The sequence below is a fragment of the Nuphar pumila genome, chromosome 16, assembly GCF_984573655.1.
Source record: "Nuphar pumila chromosome 16, dmNupPumi1.hap1.1, whole genome shotgun sequence".
Classification (NCBI taxonomy): domain Eukaryota; kingdom Viridiplantae; phylum Streptophyta; class Magnoliopsida; order Nymphaeales; family Nymphaeaceae; genus Nuphar; species Nuphar pumila.
Genome location: NC_143264.1, coordinates 77,542,785 through 77,563,142, shown reverse-complemented (window position 1 = coordinate 77,563,142; position 20,358 = coordinate 77,542,785). Strand labels below are relative to the sequence as shown.

At 39.3% G+C, this 20,358-nt stretch overlaps 2 protein-coding genes across 3 annotated transcripts in view; both read right to left on the bottom strand.

The window, feature by feature from the left end:
- The window catches only part of LOC149813717 (uncharacterized), a 75,897-nt gene extending 62,375 nt beyond the window's left edge, over positions 1-13,522 (bottom strand). For both annotated transcript variants that reach the window (XM_089991520.1, XM_089991521.1), the window contains exon 1: positions 7,881-13,522. In XM_089991520.1, coding sequence (XP_089847646.1) covers positions 7,881-12,662 — 4,782 coding nt within the window. In that variant the 5' untranslated portion in view covers positions 12,663-13,522. The remainder of the gene's footprint in view (positions 1-7,880) is intronic.
- Positions 13,523-16,198: 2,676 nt separating this feature from the next.
- On the bottom strand, positions 16,199-16,528 carry LOC149813716 (TMV resistance protein N-like). Its single transcript, XM_089991187.1, has one exon. It carries the CDS (start codon positions 16,526-16,528, stop codon positions 16,199-16,201), a length of 330 nt encoding a protein of 109 aa, XP_089847313.1.
- Positions 16,529-20,358: the final 3,830 nt, after the last annotated feature.

The following is a 20,358-nucleotide window of genomic DNA, read 5'->3' as shown; positions in this document are numbered from 1 at the left end:
AAGCGCCTAGGTAAAAGGGGAAGCGCACTTCCCCGAAGCGCCCTTCGGAAGCGCGAAACGTCGCGCTTCCGAAGCGTGAGGGGAAGCGTCCCCCTTTTATGGGAAGCGCGCTTACCCATTTTTTCATTTTTTTTGCTTCCCCCTCGCTTCCGAGACGGTTCAGAATTTTCTTCTAAGTGGTCCCACGTTTCCCCGCTTACTAAATTTTTGAAAGTGCCTCGCTTCCCGCTTCCCGCTTCCCGTATCGCTTCCCGCTCCCGCTTCCTCGACTGGTAACCTTGGGCTGGATCTCACATCTATAATACACATGATTCTATAAACAAGTTTAGAGAACTGCCTATACACTCCAATGATTTTTGGTGATGGTTATGCCAAAAACTAATCTCCAAGAGCAACACATCCTTCATTGATATCCATCTCTGTCAGAATACAGAATGTTGCTCTGCTAGACTAAACAATGATTCAATAGCATAACCCAGTTATGCCACATGGACACTGGTGCCGGTGGAAAGTACAGCATGGGTATGGCATGAAAATTTTGAAAATGTGGGTATGAGGATGCAGCGACACAAGTACAACACAAAGTACAATGGTCCACAACACATACCCAAAATCAAGACAGAAATTGATGGGTTTTCACCAAAATAAAGAAACACCCCCACCCCCCGGGATAAAAAAAATGATGGGCTCCCAAGTTGTGTTCACAAAAATCGAAGAAAACCATCAAGTTCTGCCACAAAAGAGTTTTCCAAAAGAAATTCAATGGTTTCTGTGTCTTTTCTGAAAGAAAAAAAAGAAGAAGAATGAAATGTCTTTCCTCAAAATGTTTGAAAACCCCCAAAAAGAAATGGTTTTCTTCCATTCCGTTTCAAACATAAAGGGCATGTTTGCAATGCCCTGTGATTCTTGGATTTTCTCAAGATCCTGTGATTGTAAATCACAATCACAACACTTTCCCAAGGTTAGTGAAACATGAGAAAAGTACAAGTTGTGAATGTGACTGCAAGCTGTAATTGTTTTTGCCTTGAAACTTGTGAAAGTTGGTCATAAGATTAACCTTGTGACCAACAATCACAGTTTCTTTCTTAGCTGTGATTGTTCATCAACCTGATTTTTTTTTTGCTGAAATAAGTGGAAACCTTGATGGGATAGAAGGGGGTGAAAAAGTGTATTTTGGGTCATTAGGACCCGACCCGATCCATGTAATTTTTATGTACAGTCTGGATACAATGGACCCGAGCCATGTAATGTTTCTTTTCATTCGGGTCTGGATACACCAGACCCGGACCCATACTTCGGTAATGTAAACTTATAAATACACAAGTTTAGGTCACGATTTCTACACAGAAATCGTGACAGCCACAACTCTCTTAGTTCTCTTTTTCGTCTCTCTCTCTCTCTCTCTCTCTCTCTCTCTCTCTTTATATATATATATATATATATATATATATATATATATTATATATATATATATTCTCAATTCAGGTATTCTAACATGGTATCAGAGCGAAGATCCATCAGAGGGCCGAAGAAGGTTTCCGACAAGTGTGACGATCGGAGATTTGAGGTTTTTTGTTCCTTCTCTTCTACTTTTTCTTCATTTCCTTTCTCCTTCATTCTACTCTTTATTTCTGTCCTCTTTCTGAATTTTTTGTGCACCCGACCCACATTTCACGTGGGCTTGACATTCACGTGGCTCGTTTCTTCCCTTTTCTGAAATCTTCTGTGCACCCGACCCACATCTCACGTGGGCTTGACCCTTTTCACAGTGATCTGAGATTCACGTAAACCCTGTTCACGTGAATCCAGACTGTGCAAAAAGGTGACTCTATTTCACATGAATCGCTGAAATCAATTCACGGGAGACACCAAATCGATTCCTATTTCATATATGTTTTTGTTTGGTCTTATTTGATTTGTTCCCTTTGTCTAATCTTCCCCTTTGAATCTGTTTTGCATATTCCGATATCCCGGTTTTTTACTGTTTTTTCTTTCTCCCTGATTCCCCTTTATGAATATGCTGTTCTCAGTTTCTTACTGTGTGTTTTCCTTCCCTGAAAACGTATCTAACGTGTGAAAGTGTCTTTCATCACGTCAATCTCAAATTTTTTAAGAGTGTAAAGAAAAGTTCAGTGTTCAGTCTCACTATCTTTTGAATTTGACAGAAACAAAAAAAAAGGAGGTTGAGCACTTCGTGAACACCCTTATTGAATTTTATTTCTCTTGTTGAATTTTATTTCTCAATGGATCCTTATTCTTCTCAATCGACTCTTTCTTCAAGCTTTCTCAATCAACTCGTTTCTGAAAAGTTAAATACCTCAAATTTCTTGATTTGGAAGAGACAAATTATTCTTTTTATAAGGAGCCAAGGTCTCTTAGGTCACCTGGATGGAACCACTCCAGTCCCACCAGAATTTGCCCCGAGAGAAGAGACAGATGATAAAGGGGGGAGTTCAATTGTGTATGTCAAAAATGCAGAATATCTCAATTGGGAAATGAAAGATCAATCGGTAGTTGCATACATCACTTCTACCTTGTCTCAAGAGGTCCTTGTTGCCATCCCTGACAATTGTACAGCTCTGCAACTCTGGGAGCGACTCGTTCAGACGAATTCACAGTTTTCCCAAGCGAGGATGGTTTTTCTCAAGAGAGAATTTCAGTTGCTAAGAAAAGAATCCATGACCATCATGGAATATTTGAACAAGATAAAGATTATCACGGATCAGCTTGCAGTTATAGGATATGCGGTAAGTGACAGTGATATGGTGCAACAAACTCTGAGTGGATTGGGATCTGACTACAATATGATAGTTACTTCACTATTGTGTCTTCCTGTCCTTCCTACCCTTGATGAGCTACGAGCTAAATTGATCCAATATGAAATGACTCTAAAGGGTTTTTCTGAAGAAACTCATGTTCACACAAATTCCCAAGAAGTTTTTGCCAAAGGAGTGACTTATGGTCGTATGGTCGAGGACGAGGGGGGCAAGGGCGAAGTGGACACGGAGGACATGGTTTGCTTCCCACTCCCAACATGTCGACTCATGCGCAGGGACAAAGACCCATCCCCACTTGCTTCCTTTGTAACAAAAAGGGGCATATCAAGGCAAATTGTTGGCATAATCCAGAAAATAAGGGAAAGGCTTCACAAATATCAGAGACAGTAGAGAGATTAAAGATCTGCTGATATCCGCCTTGTCAGAGTTGAAATTGAAGCAGAGTGATGAAGGCACTTGGTTTATCGACTCAGGGGCAGCCACTCATGTGACAGGCAATGCAAGTAAACTTTTTAACCCTATTCCTTATTTTGGAAGAAGTAAGATTGTTACTGGCGATAGATCCCACCATCCTGTTTCTCATATTGGAAAAATTGCCATCCCCATGTCACATTCTACTCTTAAACTTTCTGATGTTCTTCATGCTCCCGACATCAAGAAAAATATTGTCTCCGTTTCCAACTTATTGATGATAATCATGCTTCAGTTGAATTTACTCCCTTATCTGTGCAGGTCAAGGACCTACGCACGAGGGAAACATTCGCTGAAGGAAAAAGGCGAGGCAACATGTATGTCTTTGAAGAAGCTCCATGTCATTCTGTCTGCCCTGTTCATCAGGATTCGAAGTCTTCATTTTAGTCGTGTTCACTCTCTTCTGCAAATGTTTTTAGTATTTCTGAATGTAATAAGCCTTTCTTATGGCATAGTCGATTAGGACATTTTGGGAGTCATTTTATTGAGAAACTTGTCTCTAATAACCTCATTCCAAAAGAAAGTCTCAATGGGGATGAGAGCAGTTAGAAGTGTCTCAGTTGTCTTTCATGCGAAAGTCATGTATTGCCTTTTCATTCCATTAATAAGAGAGTTTCAAAACCTTTTGAGATAATTTGTTCTGATGTTTGGGGACCCGCCCCAATTGCCTCTGGATCTGGGAGCAGATACTACCTAACCTTTGTTGATAACTATTTTCGATACACTTGGATATATTTCATAAAAAATCAGTCGGAAGTCTTCTCTTTGTTTCAAAATTTTCTTTTCTTGGTCAAAAATCAATTTTCTGAGTCCATTCAATTTTTTCAATGTGATGGAGGTGAGGAATTCTCATCCCGTGATTTTATTTCTTTTCTTCAAAATAACGGAATAGGAAGAAGGGTATCCTGTCTACACACCCCTCAACAAAATGGGATTGCTGAGCGAAAACATAGGCATATCGTTGAAAGTGTCATGAGCATGCTTTATGATAGTAACCTTCCCATCAACCTATGGACAGAAGCTTTTCATTCTGATGTACATGTGATAAATAGACTGCCTATGGTTATTCTGGAAAATAAGTCTCCTCAGCACTGTCTTTTTGGAGCTCACCTTAATTATCATGATCTGCGTGTCTTCGGATGTGTTCGTTATGTGCATATTGATCAGTCCCTGAGAAACAAGTTTCAGGACAAGGCCCAGAAGTGTAAATTTGTTGGATATGCAGATGACTACAAAGGATATAGATGTTATGATCCCACCAACAAACGCATCAGAATCTCAAGAAATGTTGTCTTTGATGAGTAAAATTTTGATCACAAAACTGACGCAACGGATATGTCCCCTAATACAACTGAAGTTTACTATCCTTGGCTGAGTTCAGAACTTTTTGCTGGCTCCAACGAAGCATGTTCTTCAGATTGTGTGCAGCAAGAAGAAGAGATGTTTGAGAACACTGGAACATTGAGATCACAGAATGAGAAGGAAGTACCAGGCAGATACAAAGGCATCTTCTATTCTAGACAAAGACCGACAGCATCAAGCCATTCAGATCATGTCTCAGTCGCCGATCCTACTTCCTCTCATACTCTTGAGGTCACAAAATCAAATCGCATACGACATTCTATTGACAGGTGGGTTAGCTATAACCTATGTCACATGGGTGCGGGTGCGGGTGCGGGTGCGGCGCAATTTCAAAAATTTTGGACACGGGGACTCGGCTATATATATATTTAAAAATATATATATATATATATATATATATATATATATATATATATATAAGACTCGGTCAAAGTTGTGCCCATTAGGGGACAGGTGATGAGTTGTGAAGGCATTCTTTACACTTTCTTCATACAGGAATAATTCACTTTTGGGCACTTTCTTCATACACTGTAATAATTCACTTTCTTCATACAGGAAAAAACCACAAAAACTTGAGTTGTGCCCATTCTGTACTTAAAACTTGAAAGTGTACAGGTTTTTTAGTTGTGATGGGTTTTTTTCCTTACAGCTGTAGCCCAGAAAATTTAAAAAAAAAAATTTTAAAAAAAAAATTCCAAAAAATGGACCAAAATGACGCTGGGTGCGTTGACCACACCCAGGGTCGGGTTGACCGAGTCCGAGCCGCACCCGTGTCGGTGCGTGTCGACGCGGGTGCGGCGACCTTGGAGCCGAGTCCGTGTGACATAGGCTATAACAACTTCTCCTTGGATCTTGAACTCTTTTTAACTGCCCTCAATAAGGAAGATGAGCCCATTATGTACTATCAGGCAGACACTTCTACCAAATGGGTAGAAGCCATGAATGATGAAATGCAGGCCTTACATAAATGTGGAACCTGGGAAGTTGTTCCCAGACCACTTGACAAAAATGTTGTCGGATGCAAATGGGTCTATAAAATAAAGTACAAGCCAGATGGAACCATTAAATGATATAAGGCAAGACTTGTGGCAAAAAGATTCACCCAAGAAGCAGGGCAAGACTATGATGAGACCTTTAGTTCGGTTGTGAGAATGGGAACAATTCGAATTATTATTTCTCTGGCTATTGAACACGGATGAAAGTTGAGTCAGCTTGATGTGAAAAATGCATTCTTGCATGGGGATTTGAAGGAGGAAGTCTACATGGAACAACCCCCTAGATATCAAGAACAACATTGTAAAACCCATGTGTGCAGGCTAAAAAAAGTTATCTATGGTCTAAAGCAAGCATCTCGCTCTTGGTTTGATAGCTTCTCGCTAGAGATTCAGAAACATGGATTTTCACGTTCCATACTGGACCACTCATTATTTATTTTTAGAAGTCAGACTGTGATCACTCTGCTATTAATTTATGTTGATGACATTGTCATCACAGGAAACTCTGAAGTACACATCAAAGAAGTAAAAAACTTACTAGGTCAGAGGTTCAAAATGAAAGATCTTAGAGTCATGCGCTACTTTCTTGGTGTAGAAGTTGATAACCAGGCTCATGACTTGACACTCACTCAGCACAAGTACACCATAGACGTTCTCAGCAAGGCAGGCATGAAACACTGCAAACCTCTAGGAACTCCGAATGTACTTCACCAAAAACTTAGCGCTCATGATGGAGATTTGTGCGACGACGCCACCAGGCATCGCAGCATAATAGGAATGTTACAGTACCTCACATTCACTAGACCTGATATTGTTTATTCAGTCAATCAAGTGTCTCAGTTTATGCATACACCACGTACTGGACATATGGAAGCGGTCAAGAGGATTCTTAGATATCTAAAAGGGACTATTAGGGATGGATTGATATATTCACCACAATCATATGGCAAGGACATGAACTTACTGTATATTGTGATGCAGACTGGGCAGGAGATCCTGATGAACGAAGATCTACATCAGGATATTGTGTTTTCATTGGAAGAAATTTAGTCTCTTAGAGCAGTAAAAAACAAAAAGCTGTGGCTAGATCAAGCACTGAGGCTGAATATAAATCCATGGCTGCTGCTACTGCTGAAGCCACATGGATCAGGCATCTACTAACTGAAGTCGGAGAAAAGATCTCCCACTCTATCTTGCTATGTGACAACCAAAGTGCTATCAACATGTCATTCAATCGAGTACATCACAGTCGTGCTAAGTACATTGAGATTGACCAACAATTTGTGAGATAGAAGGTTGAAGAAAAAGAGATTGAGACTGAGTTCATCAATACTGAAAGACAAGTTGCAGACATATTTACCAAAGGGTTAACAAAGGATCGCTTTTGGATGCTTAAAGGCAAGTTGTTCATGGTCCAAAACCATGATCAACTTGAGGGGGGGGGGTGAAAAAGTGTATTCTGGGTCATTAGGACCCGACCCGATCCATGTAATTTTTATGTACAGTCTGCATACAATGGACCCGAGCCATGTAATGTTTCTTTTCATTCGGGTCTGGATACACCAGACCCGAATCCGTACTTCTGTAATGTAAACTTATAAATACACAAGTTTAGGTCACGATTTCTACACAGAAATCGTGACAGCCGCAACTCTCTTAGTTCTCTCTCTCTCTCTCTCTCTCTCTCTCTCTCTCTCTCTCTCTCTCTCTATATATATATATATATATATATATATATATATATATATATATATATATATATATATATATTCTCAATTCAGGTATTCTAACAAGGGGGCCTAGTTGAAACTCACCACAAATTGACACCACTTGAAATTAATGTCACTGTTGGTTGGGTTGCTTGAAATTGTAACTGCAGTCACCAGAGAAGTCACCATAAGGGACAAAATATCAGCATTTTGAGTGAGTGAGGGAAAGAGAACAGGATAGCGTCTGAATGGCTTAATCGACTGTGTTTGAAAAATGGATAGAAATGGCTGTTGCTTGCTGACCACACCCAACATTGCATTTACCTTTGCCTGACCATGTCCTGTACCATAAATAGAGTGGCCTCCAACAGTAACCAACTGGGGCATCTTTCTTTCTTTATGTTAGCTAACCAATGAAACAGCTATGAGCCATCATAGGGAGGAAGAAACTCTAGACAGATGATTGTCAAAAATAACTAGAAAAAAATGATATTTATGAAACTTTAGGCCTTATATAACCAAATAAATATGCTATAAACATGTTATAAGTGCAGAAAATGGCAAACCTGATTCTTCAGGCAAGTGTGATGAAAAGTAGATGGGCAGTTGTCACAACATATCAGTTCACCTCCATCCCCACAAACTCCGCAAGTATCATCATTAAGGTCCACCTCATCAACTTCCTTTGCACGTATGCTACTTTTCCTATTCTTGTACTCAGCTGACCAAGCCCGAAACTGACAGAGGGTAAATGGTTCACCACGCCCCACAAAAAGATTCAAAGAGGAACGACCGACTTTGGAACCAGCGTGAATCTTAAAATCTGACAGGGAAAACATCTTATTGCAGCACTTGCACAATAGCCCATCCCTTGTAATCCATCCATCTTTAAATGATGCCTCATTTTTGGGGTTCTCGTACCAAACTACCTCATTCTCCAATAAAGCACCACAATCAATCATCCAGGATAGGACCGTCCTTTTGTACAAGGTAGATGTGACAGAAGACCATTTCCCATCCAGTGAATGCAGTCCACCTTTGTTAGGACTTCGTGGAAGCAATTTGCAGCCTCTTCTTTGACTCTTGAGTTTTCTTGCAGTTCTTGGTGTCGTCTTCCTTGCTTTGAGTGTAAACTGCTTACTATTGAGGCTGAATTCTTTGTTTTTTATTATAGCTGCAATCAAGAGATCGTCATCATTTATCTGACAGCCTTTTTTATTTGAAGCCTGCCTCTCCTTTATTCTCTTCTGTGCATTTTCATTCCAGACTGTGCATTTATACACCTTCACAGCTTTGACACTTCTTTCAAGATCAGGAGATATATCATCCGTGGGAACCTTAACTGGGTACATATCATCCATGAGAACTTTAACTGAGGTCTTGCTTTCATCATCTACAACAATTGCTTGTTTATTTAACACTTGGTAATTACACGGGGACTTATTATTCACTTTACTGCCATCTTGATGCAGATAAGAAGCAGTAGCGCAAGATTTTTTAGTTCCTTTCGATCTTTTTGTAGCTGGAGATTTTTGGGCCCCTTTTCCAAGGTTACAAATCTTGTTCTCCTGGCCTTTGGCTTCATGAACAACTGAAGCATCAAGTTCCGCAGCAGAGTTGCACAACTTGTTTACTTCAAGTGCCAATAGCTTCTTAGGCTTTTTGGTCAACTTGTTCAATGCATTCAATACCTTAGACTTGAAACTTTTTGAGGAACGACTGTTGGGCTCTCCAAGAGATGTGGAGAATACGGTTTCCTTGGATCTCAAATCACCAAGAGTTGACCTAGTATCTTTACTGTAACCTGAGACTCCTCCCTCGCATGCAATGCCATCATGAGTACCAATACAAGAATCCTTCCTGTGAGGACTCTTACAACAGCCAAGATACAGAAGGCTCTGATCTCTATTATCTTGTTTGTCAGTATTTGATGCCTGGTTAATAGCAGGCAGCTCTCCTTTGTACACAATGCTACTGTTACAAGGTTCTTTTGTCCTGAGAGACCGCTGCCCAGCTAGTGAACGAATACACAACAGCTTCTCTCCTACTGTTGGTTGTCCAAATGATTTTTCTCCTTGATTTAATCCCTCTTCAACTGATTTTCCATGTGTCTGCATACCCATTTGACAGCCATCATCATTTGAGTCAACAAGCAAGCAATCTGAGGCTTTGTTTGTTAGTGATGTACTAATTGTGTCCAGTCCGTGGGGAGTTGGGATAATTATGGAAGAAATGCCAGGTATCACAGAGGATGATGCTTCCAGTGACGGCATTTCAACATCTTGGAGATCAGAATTCTTCTCAAGAATGGACATACATCTTCTTGAAGGAGAAGGTCCTCTCCCCATGCTCTTACCAAACACATCTTCACAGGTCATGTTTCTTATGCTCCTGAGAGGTTGAGACCAGTGCTGATTGCATTGTATCAGCCCTTCAGCTGGGTAAGGTGTTTTAACAGGTCCATGTGATTCAGGGTCAAGTTGTGGTTCAGTTAGCTCATTTTTACAGGAGACTGAACCTTTTCCAGAAATGTCCTGACGAATGTTGGCTATGTTTTCGTCCCTTCCTTGCATGCTTTCAGCATCTAATGATGTCGTATGCAGGCCTTCACTTCCTTCACCATACAAAACCTCTGTCAACTTACTCTGTGTGCCTTCTGATTCTAAATGAGGTACTAAGCTCAAGCCCAAGCCTCCAGGCTCCTTACATGATCTGGGGAGCTCTGACGTCCTTTTCATGGCCAAACGCTTTGACACCCGGCAGCCATGAAAGTTCTTAATTGGTCCCAAAGAGTTTGCATCCCCTCTGTCTTTTAGTGATTGTAGCCTTTCAATAAACAGCATAGTTACAAAGGGATCAAGAAGCATCCATTTATCTATTAATGCAGACTTACAACCCATATGTTGCACCCCCCTTTCAACAAAAGCTAAGGCATCAGTTAACTCGGCCCAAAAATCAGTAGCATCCACCCACTTTTTTTCAGCTGATTTCATCTTAGGCTTGCTCCTGCTACAAAATAGCATTGTAGTAGATGCCTTCCATGCTTTGACGGCTGAAGTATAGCGGATCCGTTTACACCCAGGTGTCACATAAACTGAATCAACAGTACCTGTCTTAGTTCTGTGGCGGAACTGTACCTCAAATCCAGCAGCAACAAGAAAATCTTTTACATGTTGCCAGAGCCTCGCACGAAGTTCAGCAATAAATGCCATCTTCCATGATGCTTTAACCTCATCTGAGATTAAAAGAAGTGCTTCCCTTGTTCTCTTTTTAGCATTTCCCCCATCAATGTTTAGATGTGGCATGGGTGATGTGGTCACCACCTTTGCATCCCTGGCTTCCTTATCCAAAACACAATTTGGACTTGCCGCATCCAAACTGCAGGTCTCAGAAAGGGCCAACATGTTCTGACATGGTTGTGGGCAATTCAAGTATTCTTGCATGGATCCTCTGACATTAAATGATATTTGATTCTTAGCAGGATCATCATGAGACAAAATATCAACTGTTGAAGATTTAGCCACTCTTCCAGACATATGTTGAACCCCCTGCCTATCTTCAAGAGTAGCAACTGCACTTCGCTCATGAATCTTGGGGGTAGAGATTTCCTGCAAAACAGCCGATGAGGTCACCACCTTCGCATCAATGGTTTCCTTATCCAAAACAACATTTGGACTTTCCATATCCAAGTTGGAAGGGCCCAGCATCTTCCGACATGATTCCGAGCAATTTGAGTATTCTTGCTTGTGTCCACTATCATTTAGTGAGATTTGTATATTAATAGGATCATCGTGAAACAAAATATTATCAATTGAAGATTCAGCCAGTGGTCCTGTTATATGTTGAACTGCCTGCCTATTTTCAAGTGTAACAACTGCACCACCCTCATGAACCCTAGGGGCAGAGTATTCTTGTGAAACAGGTGATGTGATCACCATATTTGCATTGATGGCTTCTGTGTCCAAAACACCATTTGGACTTGCCATATCCAGCCCCAAGCTGGAGGCTTCAGAAAGGGCCAGCATCTTCTGACAGGATTGCTGGCAACCCGAGTTTTCTTGCTTGTATCCTATACTGTTCACTTCAACCACTGATTTTGCATTATGCCGAACCACCTGCCTAACTTCAAAAGTAATAACTGCATTAATCTCATGAATCTTGGGGACAGAGCTTTGCTCTGAAACAGGTGATGTGATCACCATCTTTGCATCCCCGGCTTCCTTATCCAATACACCATTTAGATTTTCTGTGTCCAAGCTGAAGGCTTCAGAAGGGCCCAACATGTTATGACATGATTGCTGGCAACCTGAGTTTTCTTGCTCATATCCTATACTGTTAGCTTCAGCCACTGGATTTGCATTATGTCGAACCACCTGCCTATCTTTAAAAGTAATAACTGCATTAATCTCATGAATTTGGGGGACAGAGCCTTGCTCTAAAATAGGTGATGTGATCACCATCTTTGCATCCCCAGCTTCCTTATCCAAAAGACCGTTTAGACTTTCTGTATCCAAGCTGAAGGTTTCAGAAGGGCCCACCATGTTATGACATGATTGCAGGTGAATTGAGTTTTCCAGCTCGCATCCACTACTGGCTGATGATATTTGTTTCTTAGTAGGATAATCATGACATGCAATATCGTCAACTGAAGATTCAGTTACAAGTCCTTTTATATGTTGAACCACCTCTCTATTATCCATTGGTTCAGTGGCATCATCTACCACTTTGGAGGGCACCGGATGCATGAAATCATTCCGGACCTTTTCATCAGGTTTTGAGCTCAATATCCCAAAACTACTCTCTGAAGATGCATCAATCATACCAGAACCAGGAACGTCAGAACACAATTTTGCCTGCTTGATCTTTGCACCTTCAGACTCCAATGCTGCTGGCAAATAAGAGTATTCTATAATGGAGGTTGGTTTAGAGCATAACTCAGTTCCAACTCCAAAATTACCCTTCAAAGGCATAAAATGTGTACTGGAAGTAAGATGATCACATCCATCCACCATTTGAGAACAAGACTGATCGTTCATAATTGAATTAGTGTAACTGGAAACCAAAATCCCATTCATGTTACTACCTCCCACTTCTACAGCATTACCTAACCGGGATGACACACAATCATTTGAATCAAGCCCAACAATGGGACTCTCATTTCCTGTCTTCAATGTTGCATTCTCATATAAATCATTAGTTTGATGAAAAACAGCAGAAAATATTCGGTATTCACTCTCGGACCCTTCAAGACCACCGCCATCATCTACCAAACTTCCAATTTCTTCTCCAAATAAAACTTTTACAGTCTCCTCACTAAAACCCCAATCTCTTTTTCTTTTGGCAACCATTTTTAATCATTCCCCGGGAAAAAGATAACACTAAAACAATGAAACCTCCCAAAAAATCACTCAATCCTTTCAGTACTAGTGATGAAAGACCAATGCAGGAGGTAAAAGCATGATCCACAACTAAAAGCAAAAAGGAACAATACCATCATTCCCAGCCGTAGGAATGAGAAGAACTACCAATTATGTCATCTAGAAACCCGCAATACCACGCAAATCCAAAGATATCTAAGGAGGAACTCGGACAAAAAAAAGGAGTTCCCCCATTTCTTCGATCAAACACCCTATGTACGCATCGATTACCCAAAAGAGAAGTTCTTCAATAATTTCCAAAAACAAGTAAATCCAAGTCTACCCAAAATCCCTAAATTATCGCCCGAGCTGGATCTTTCAATAGCCATAAACACCTAATTTCAAATCACCAAAATCCCAAAATTCAACAGGGAAAGATTGAATCCTCCATTAATATCCCATCTTTTTGCCAGAACTATATCAGAAAAAAAGAGATCCAGAAGCAAAGAAACCCCCACATTCACAAGGCCAACCAAGCGTCCCAAATTCAGATGAACCAAGATACCAACAGCAAAATCCCTACACCGGCAATTTTCAAATCCCACCACCCCAAAGTATCTGCGATTTCTGATCAGACACCTAAGAAACCCACATTTCTCCTCAACCCAAAATAAAAAAAAACCACATTAAGAGCGCAACTAACCAAACCCTGGAGATAAAAGAACAACCCAGAGGCCCTAAAGCCATGAATTTTTCGTTCCTTCCATGACCACCAATTCAAAACAGAATCCATTGGGAGAGCTACTTACATCTGAATTGAATCCACACACTCAGGAAGAAAGAGCCAGGGTTTCCTTTCCTCCTTCAACCATATGAGAGAGAGAGAAGGGCACAAAGCGGGTAGGAAGGGCAGAGTGGCGATAAACAAAAAGCCACCACCCTTACTTTTTTAACTGGACCTACCTCTCTCTCTATATATAGAGAGAGAGATGCTAAACCACGTGTTAAATAGGTTTTTTTAATTTTATTTTTAAATTCTGACCGTAGAGATGTGAAGTTCAAAAAATAAACTGTCCAAAATCTTTCTAAATTTTTTAGGCTCCAAACATCATTTTTTATAGAAAACACAAGATCTAGGTGTGAATTCTTAGTAAATCAACCATGCCCAACACATTTAGAAGGCTGGAACCGCATAAAAAGCACCAAAAAAGCTCAAAACCCCATTTAACTTGCGGTTTAGCACCAAATGGGTTTAGCATGGACACATTACTACATTGCTATATATATATATATGATCTTAACAAGTTGGGTTTGATTCGCACCTAGGTGAAACCAAACTTGAATCAAATTTTTAAGTATGGTATCGGTCCAGATTTAGGCCTACTATAAGAGAAACCATACCCGAAACTCAGGTCGGGCTTGAATCTGCTATAAAATTTTACAAACTATACTTGATTTCATGTATTATTCAGAGCCTTGGGGTTCAAACACAGATTTTAATTGGGTCTTCTTATTTATCACTATATTCAGACCCTATAAAGTTTAGTTCAGGTCTTATTCGAGTAAACTTGACTCCACTCCTAATATATATATATATATATATATATATATATATATATATATATATATATATATATATATATATATATATATATATATATATATATATTAGAGGGTTAAGGTTTGGTTTGGGATTAGGGTCGTGCCCGAGTCTGGTATAGAATTTCACAAACTGGTCCTTGGTCATGTATTAATCGTCGAGCTCGGACTCAAATCTTAATCAGGTCTTTTCATTTGGCACTATATATATATATATATATATATATATATATATATATATATAGGAAAGGGTTAAGGTTTTGTTTGGGATTAGGAGAGTTGTTAGCTCGTTGCCCTCTGCCCCCACTTTCCCGGTTCACATTGTTGTCCCTCCCAGTTTTCCCTCTCCAATTCTTTTTGGCCCTTTTGCTAATTTGTTGGGAGCCTTGTAACAAAAAGTTTCTCGTTCCACCCTGACCCACCACTTGTTTGTGCCCTCCTGCTAATTTGGTAGGAAGTTTTGTTACAAAGTTTTTCATCTCTGACAGAGGTGGTATCCCTGCCACAGGGAGGCTGTTGTTCTGGTAAGGGTCAGACTAACCCCAGCTTGCCTTGCCTTTCAAAAGGAAAAAAAAAGTTTCTCATCTGTTTAATGCCCCTCATGGACGCAGTATTGCATCATCCTTTCCGTAGTTTTTCAGTGTTAACGGCTAGTGATAAGTTTTATTCTCTTTATCCTTATTGTTTAAAAATTGAACTTGGTGATGTGACTTTTACTTTTCTTTTCTTTTCTTTCCTTTTTTGACCGTTATTAATTAGGCGTTAGGGGTGTGGGACGATTCCCTGTTGGGAAAATATCGGCAAAAGTTTATGAATACATTTCTTTTTTATATTAGTAAAAGAGGGGAGACCTGATCTACACATTCAGTCACCCAAAGCAGAAAGAAAGGAGGCACGATTTTAACTCTGGTTTTGATAAATAAGCACCTACCTCCTCGAATACTTATACACAATAATCAACTTATGTGTGAGAGGTTCTATTATTTATAACAAGAATTACAGCAGTCAGAGAACGATAAGAACTGATAAGCGTCTTGTTATAAGCCAAACAAGAATTGAGAGTTAGGAAAATGAGAGCAGAAAGCGAGACACTTAGAATTTTAAGAAGCAGAGAAAGCACATAATGACTTAGAAGTGAAGTAAGAATCGTCTCAAAATTGACTTACAAAGTGAACCTAAAGCAACCTAAGAAGCAAACCAAAAATGACATAAAAAGCAAGGAAAAAAAGAAAAAAGTAAAAAATAATAATAAGAGAAAGTGTGCTTCTCAATATTTTTGGTGCTTTATCGCACGTTTCAGAAACACCATCACTACAAGAAAACCGTAGATTAGCAACCGACGCTATCCATCGCTAAATCATCGCTAAACTGTTTAGCGACAGAATAGCAACGGATTAGCGATAGATAGCGTCCATCACAAATTTTTATCGCTAATTCGCGACAAAACTTATTTATAGTTAATTTTATCGCTAATTTGTGACAAATTAGCGACAGACATGATCCGTCATCAGTCCATTGTTAAATAAGTATAGATTTGGTTTTGCGAGGAACATTATCCGTCGCTAAATTTAAAAATATATATATAAAAAAATTTTGCTCCCTGTCAGGCGGTATTCCGGCAACAATAGGCCAGACTTGTACCGCACCACACAGCCACTGCGGGGTCTTCTGCACAGAACCGGTGCACTTTCTGATGCCCTCTCGACCTGATTCCCCACTTGTCCAGCCCGGCCCGTCACTGCAAAGAAAAGCAAAAGTCGTATCTCATCCATAACGATACACAGAGAGAGAGAGAGAGGCGCACGCACCTTTTGTCGTCGTCGTCGAAGGGGACGTATCCGACGATCTCGCCCACCTCACTCATCGCCTCCCTCCAGCCCTTCACCTCCTTCCCTTCGGATCGAACCTCGTGCACTCGAAATGCCATTTCAAAGGGTCTGTTTCTGGCGCCAAACGTGGGAAGGATCGACGCGATAGAAGACAGGAAGGATCTTGACAACATTTCCACACCGTGAGACCGCGACCAGACCCGCAAAGCACTGCTTCGAATCTGTGTAGGATTCGGTGATGATGGGGATGCAGACGGCCAATCCCTTCGCCCTCTCCCCACCACCGTCTGATTCCTCCGCGAGAGCGCAGATGCCCTTGAGATGGAGGGTGTCGCATAGATGCGCCGTAAAGCTTCTGCTGCCATGGCGGCCCTCCTCCTCCTCCCTGCTGAAGCTGAGAAACACTCGCAGCTCCGATGATGAGCCCATGGCGAGCTACGGATGGTCGGTTATTCCGACGAGAGTTCTCCCGTTCGGCAGACCTCGACGACCTCATATTTCAACTGTCACCTATGAGGCTTCTCAGGAAAGCCAAACAATCTGAAAAAGAAGCACGTCGTTCGACGCTTTAATCGAACGGTCGGTTTAAATTTTGCACGGAGAGAGAGGAAAAATTTTGTGCCCTAGATAGGTCGGTTTAAATCGAAAAGTAGCAACGAAAAAATTTTGTCGCTCATCCGTCTCTAATTAGGGACGGATTAGAGACGATTTTTTTTTTTAATTTCGTCACTAATTAGGGTTAGAGATGAAATAATTTTCTTGCTAATTTCGTCGCTAATTAGTATTTTTTCTTTTAATGTTTGGCGATGAAAAAATATTGTCGCTAATCCATCGCTACTTAGCTATGAATTAGCGACGGAAAGTTTTTCGTCGCTAAGTTGCGACGGAGTGTGAGACATAAATTTTCTGTCGCTAATTTGGCAAATATTTAGAATGTTAGCGACAGAGAGTTTTCTCTCGCTAATCTGTCGTTAAGTCTTGACGAAAAAAATCCATCGCAAATTTTTCTCATTAATTAGCATTTTTCTTATAGTGCATGTTTCATACTTTTGAAATGCACTTTGAGAAAGCCTGCTTGCCCGTATGGTATGGCACTTCTAATTAAATTAATTAGGTGCATTTTGATTAGGTGGCTACGAATAAAGTACAATGAATGACTAAACTACATTGAATTGCTTTATCTCAACCAATAACGTCACAAGTACAAATCTCATTAGTAGAAAGGATGTCAAGAGAAAGGGGCTCGTTTTGAACCATGAAATATGGTCAGCAAGCCAAACACAAACAAGTGTTTGACTCTGCTTAGCTCTAATAGGCTTGTTAATTAATAATAAATATATCTTTTGTATACTTTATATTAGAGAGTATTGGTGGTCGAAGTGTTTGGCTTTCATACAATAAGTTTAGAGTTTAAATCCTATTGTTTATAACCTTTAGACAATGTATTCATTTTGTAAATGTGTTTGTTCCCAATTGGTTTGCAGGCACAGTGGCGGAGCTAGGAACCTAAATTAGGGTGAGCACAAATGTGCAATAAAAAGGAAAAATAATTACTAGTAAATCATACTAACAACATGTTTTCTAAAAAAAATCAAATAACTATTCTAAAGCATAATTCAACATTCATGTTATTTTGGAAAACACCAAATCAAAACCTTAATTCTCACACCTAAATGCTAATTGAAAAAAAGCACAAAAAATACTAAAACCTAAGTAAATATTTATGCTATTTAAAAAATAAGTAAAAAACTGATATCTTATGTTCTAACAAATATCATAAATATATATGCTAATTAAAAAAATAAACCCCTAAAATTTTAAGTTTCAAACTAAAACCAAGCACGTGGAATCATGTTTAATGTTGATTAAAAATAAAAACACATCAATACCTAATTAAATATTCATCTAATGTAAAAAACCAAAACCAAAATCAAAATCAAACACCTAAATGTTAATTAAAAAAGCATAAAACCTAAAATCTAATTAAATATTCATGCTATTAAAAAACTAAATAAAAAATCTAAATCCTAAATCTTAATAAATATTATTCATATATGTAATAATTAAAAAAATGAAACTCCTAAAATTCTAAGTTCATAACTAAAATCAAGCACGTGGGACCAAGTAATGTTGGTTGAAAAGAAAATACACAGAAATAGCTAATGTTAATTGCAAAAAAAGTGTCAAACACCAACCAAGTTTTGAATTAGTGTGCCAACAAACCATGATTACTAAAGTTAAAGAAACTAGAGTATCAAACACAATTTTATGATTCTATCAAGCATAGCCTACTTTTGCAACACAAACTTAAGATAATGATACACAAAACATCAAATCCATTAATCAAAGAAGATACACACAACCCCAGAAGAAAGGGGACCGCATCTCCCCTTGTTTCCACAAACACTTGCCAAAATTCAGCTAGAAACAATTTGAGATGAATCAAAGATGAAAAAACCCCCAAATTCTCTAGCACCAACCAGAAACAAGAGAACCCTAAATCAGTTTGATGTTGGAACGAAGAGAACCCTAACCCAATTTTTATTAGAAGATCCTATTTTAATCACCACATGGTAGGAGTTGGATCAAATAGGGCACACTTGGTTTGAGGGAAACCGTGAGGGGTCAGACTCGTAGACAATGCTCGATTTTGATCTTGGTGTGGGTGTTAAGAACATGGTCGAGATCGAGCAGAGTCGGACATTGGGACACAAGCAGAGAGAGAGAGAGAGAGAGAGAGAGAGAGAGAGGAAAGTTGGGAGGAAGGGGGACGCTTTGTGACCCCTAGTGGGTTGGGCTCAGTTGGTGCCCACCTTGACCCAAACCTCTCTCAAGAATTATGGGTCAGGGCTCACCCTAATGTGGCTTGCCACAGTTTACAGATTTAGAGTCCAAATATTATCATTTTCAGCTTTGAAAAAACATATTATTTTTGTACACAAGCCAGCTCAGTCTCTTTCACAACTCAACTTGCCATATAAGAAGTTGAACACCCTCTATTTGGTTCATTTGGCTTGTTTACCATCCATACATATATCTAATGAAGCATACATTGACAAACTTAAATTTGATATGGACCCTTTGGCGTGTCAAGCCTCCTTGAGGTTGCCCACAAGGGCTCCACTAATATGTAGGCACGACTTGTGAATGTCACCAAGTTGAGGGGATGGGACATTACAATTTCCAATCCATGGGTGGTGTCCCTTGCCACAAGTTTGAAGTTGGGTGTACTCTTCAGTGGGCAGAGGGATGTCAAGGGTTTTACCAACTGGAGGCCAGCAATGTGCAGTAGATAATGGGGTTTTTTCTCTTAGATTATTTTAAAAAAAAACCTCCTTAAGGGTCTCTTCAACTCCAACTGGATCCAAACTTGACCTGATTTGAGGACATCCAATTAGGGCTGGAAACATATCGGATATTCGATCAGAGTCTCTGACTTGTTTTTTTGGATACAAATTCTTTAAGTAAATCCAAATGTAAATTCAAATTGGATTCTGATCACTTTCGGATTCAGATCAGGTTTGGATCATCATTTAAGTCATATATGGAGTTTATCATAATCAAAATTTGACATGAATACATTTTTTACACTTGAATAGCTTGTTTTGTTCCATTTTTTCTAGATCCAGTATTACCACAAACATTTCTGATTCAGATTCAATCTAACCTCCTCAGGCTGATTCGTATCCAGATCCGAATATAGATCTACTATTTGCTTTTCGAATTTAGATTTAGATATGACAAGATCCTGCCCCAATATGATCCGTTTCCACCCCTACAACCAACAATACATAAAACAACTTAACCTTTTTTTTGTTTTAAACATGATATTTTGACAACTCTTTAATATGGAGTGAAAATAATTTTTACTGTATTTATTATTCTAATTACCACCATGGGGTTAACTGCATGGCCAGCAGGATGGTTATGAGGGTTCTGAGATGAAGGTACCAGATCAAATCCTGCTGCCATACGGGTGAGTCCATAGCTTTTAGAGGTGGGTCACATAACCCCACCTAAGGTTTTTCTTTGCTTTGGTGAGGGTTTCTCATCATATATATATATATATATATATATATATATATATATATATATATATATATATATATATATATATATATATATATATATATATATATATATATATTTGTTTATGTTATTTTTTTTTAAAATTTTGTTTTTCACTTTAATATTTTTTTATATTTGCCAATGAAAATGTAAATTTAGATGAAGATGATAGAAAAGGATATGAATGCTTT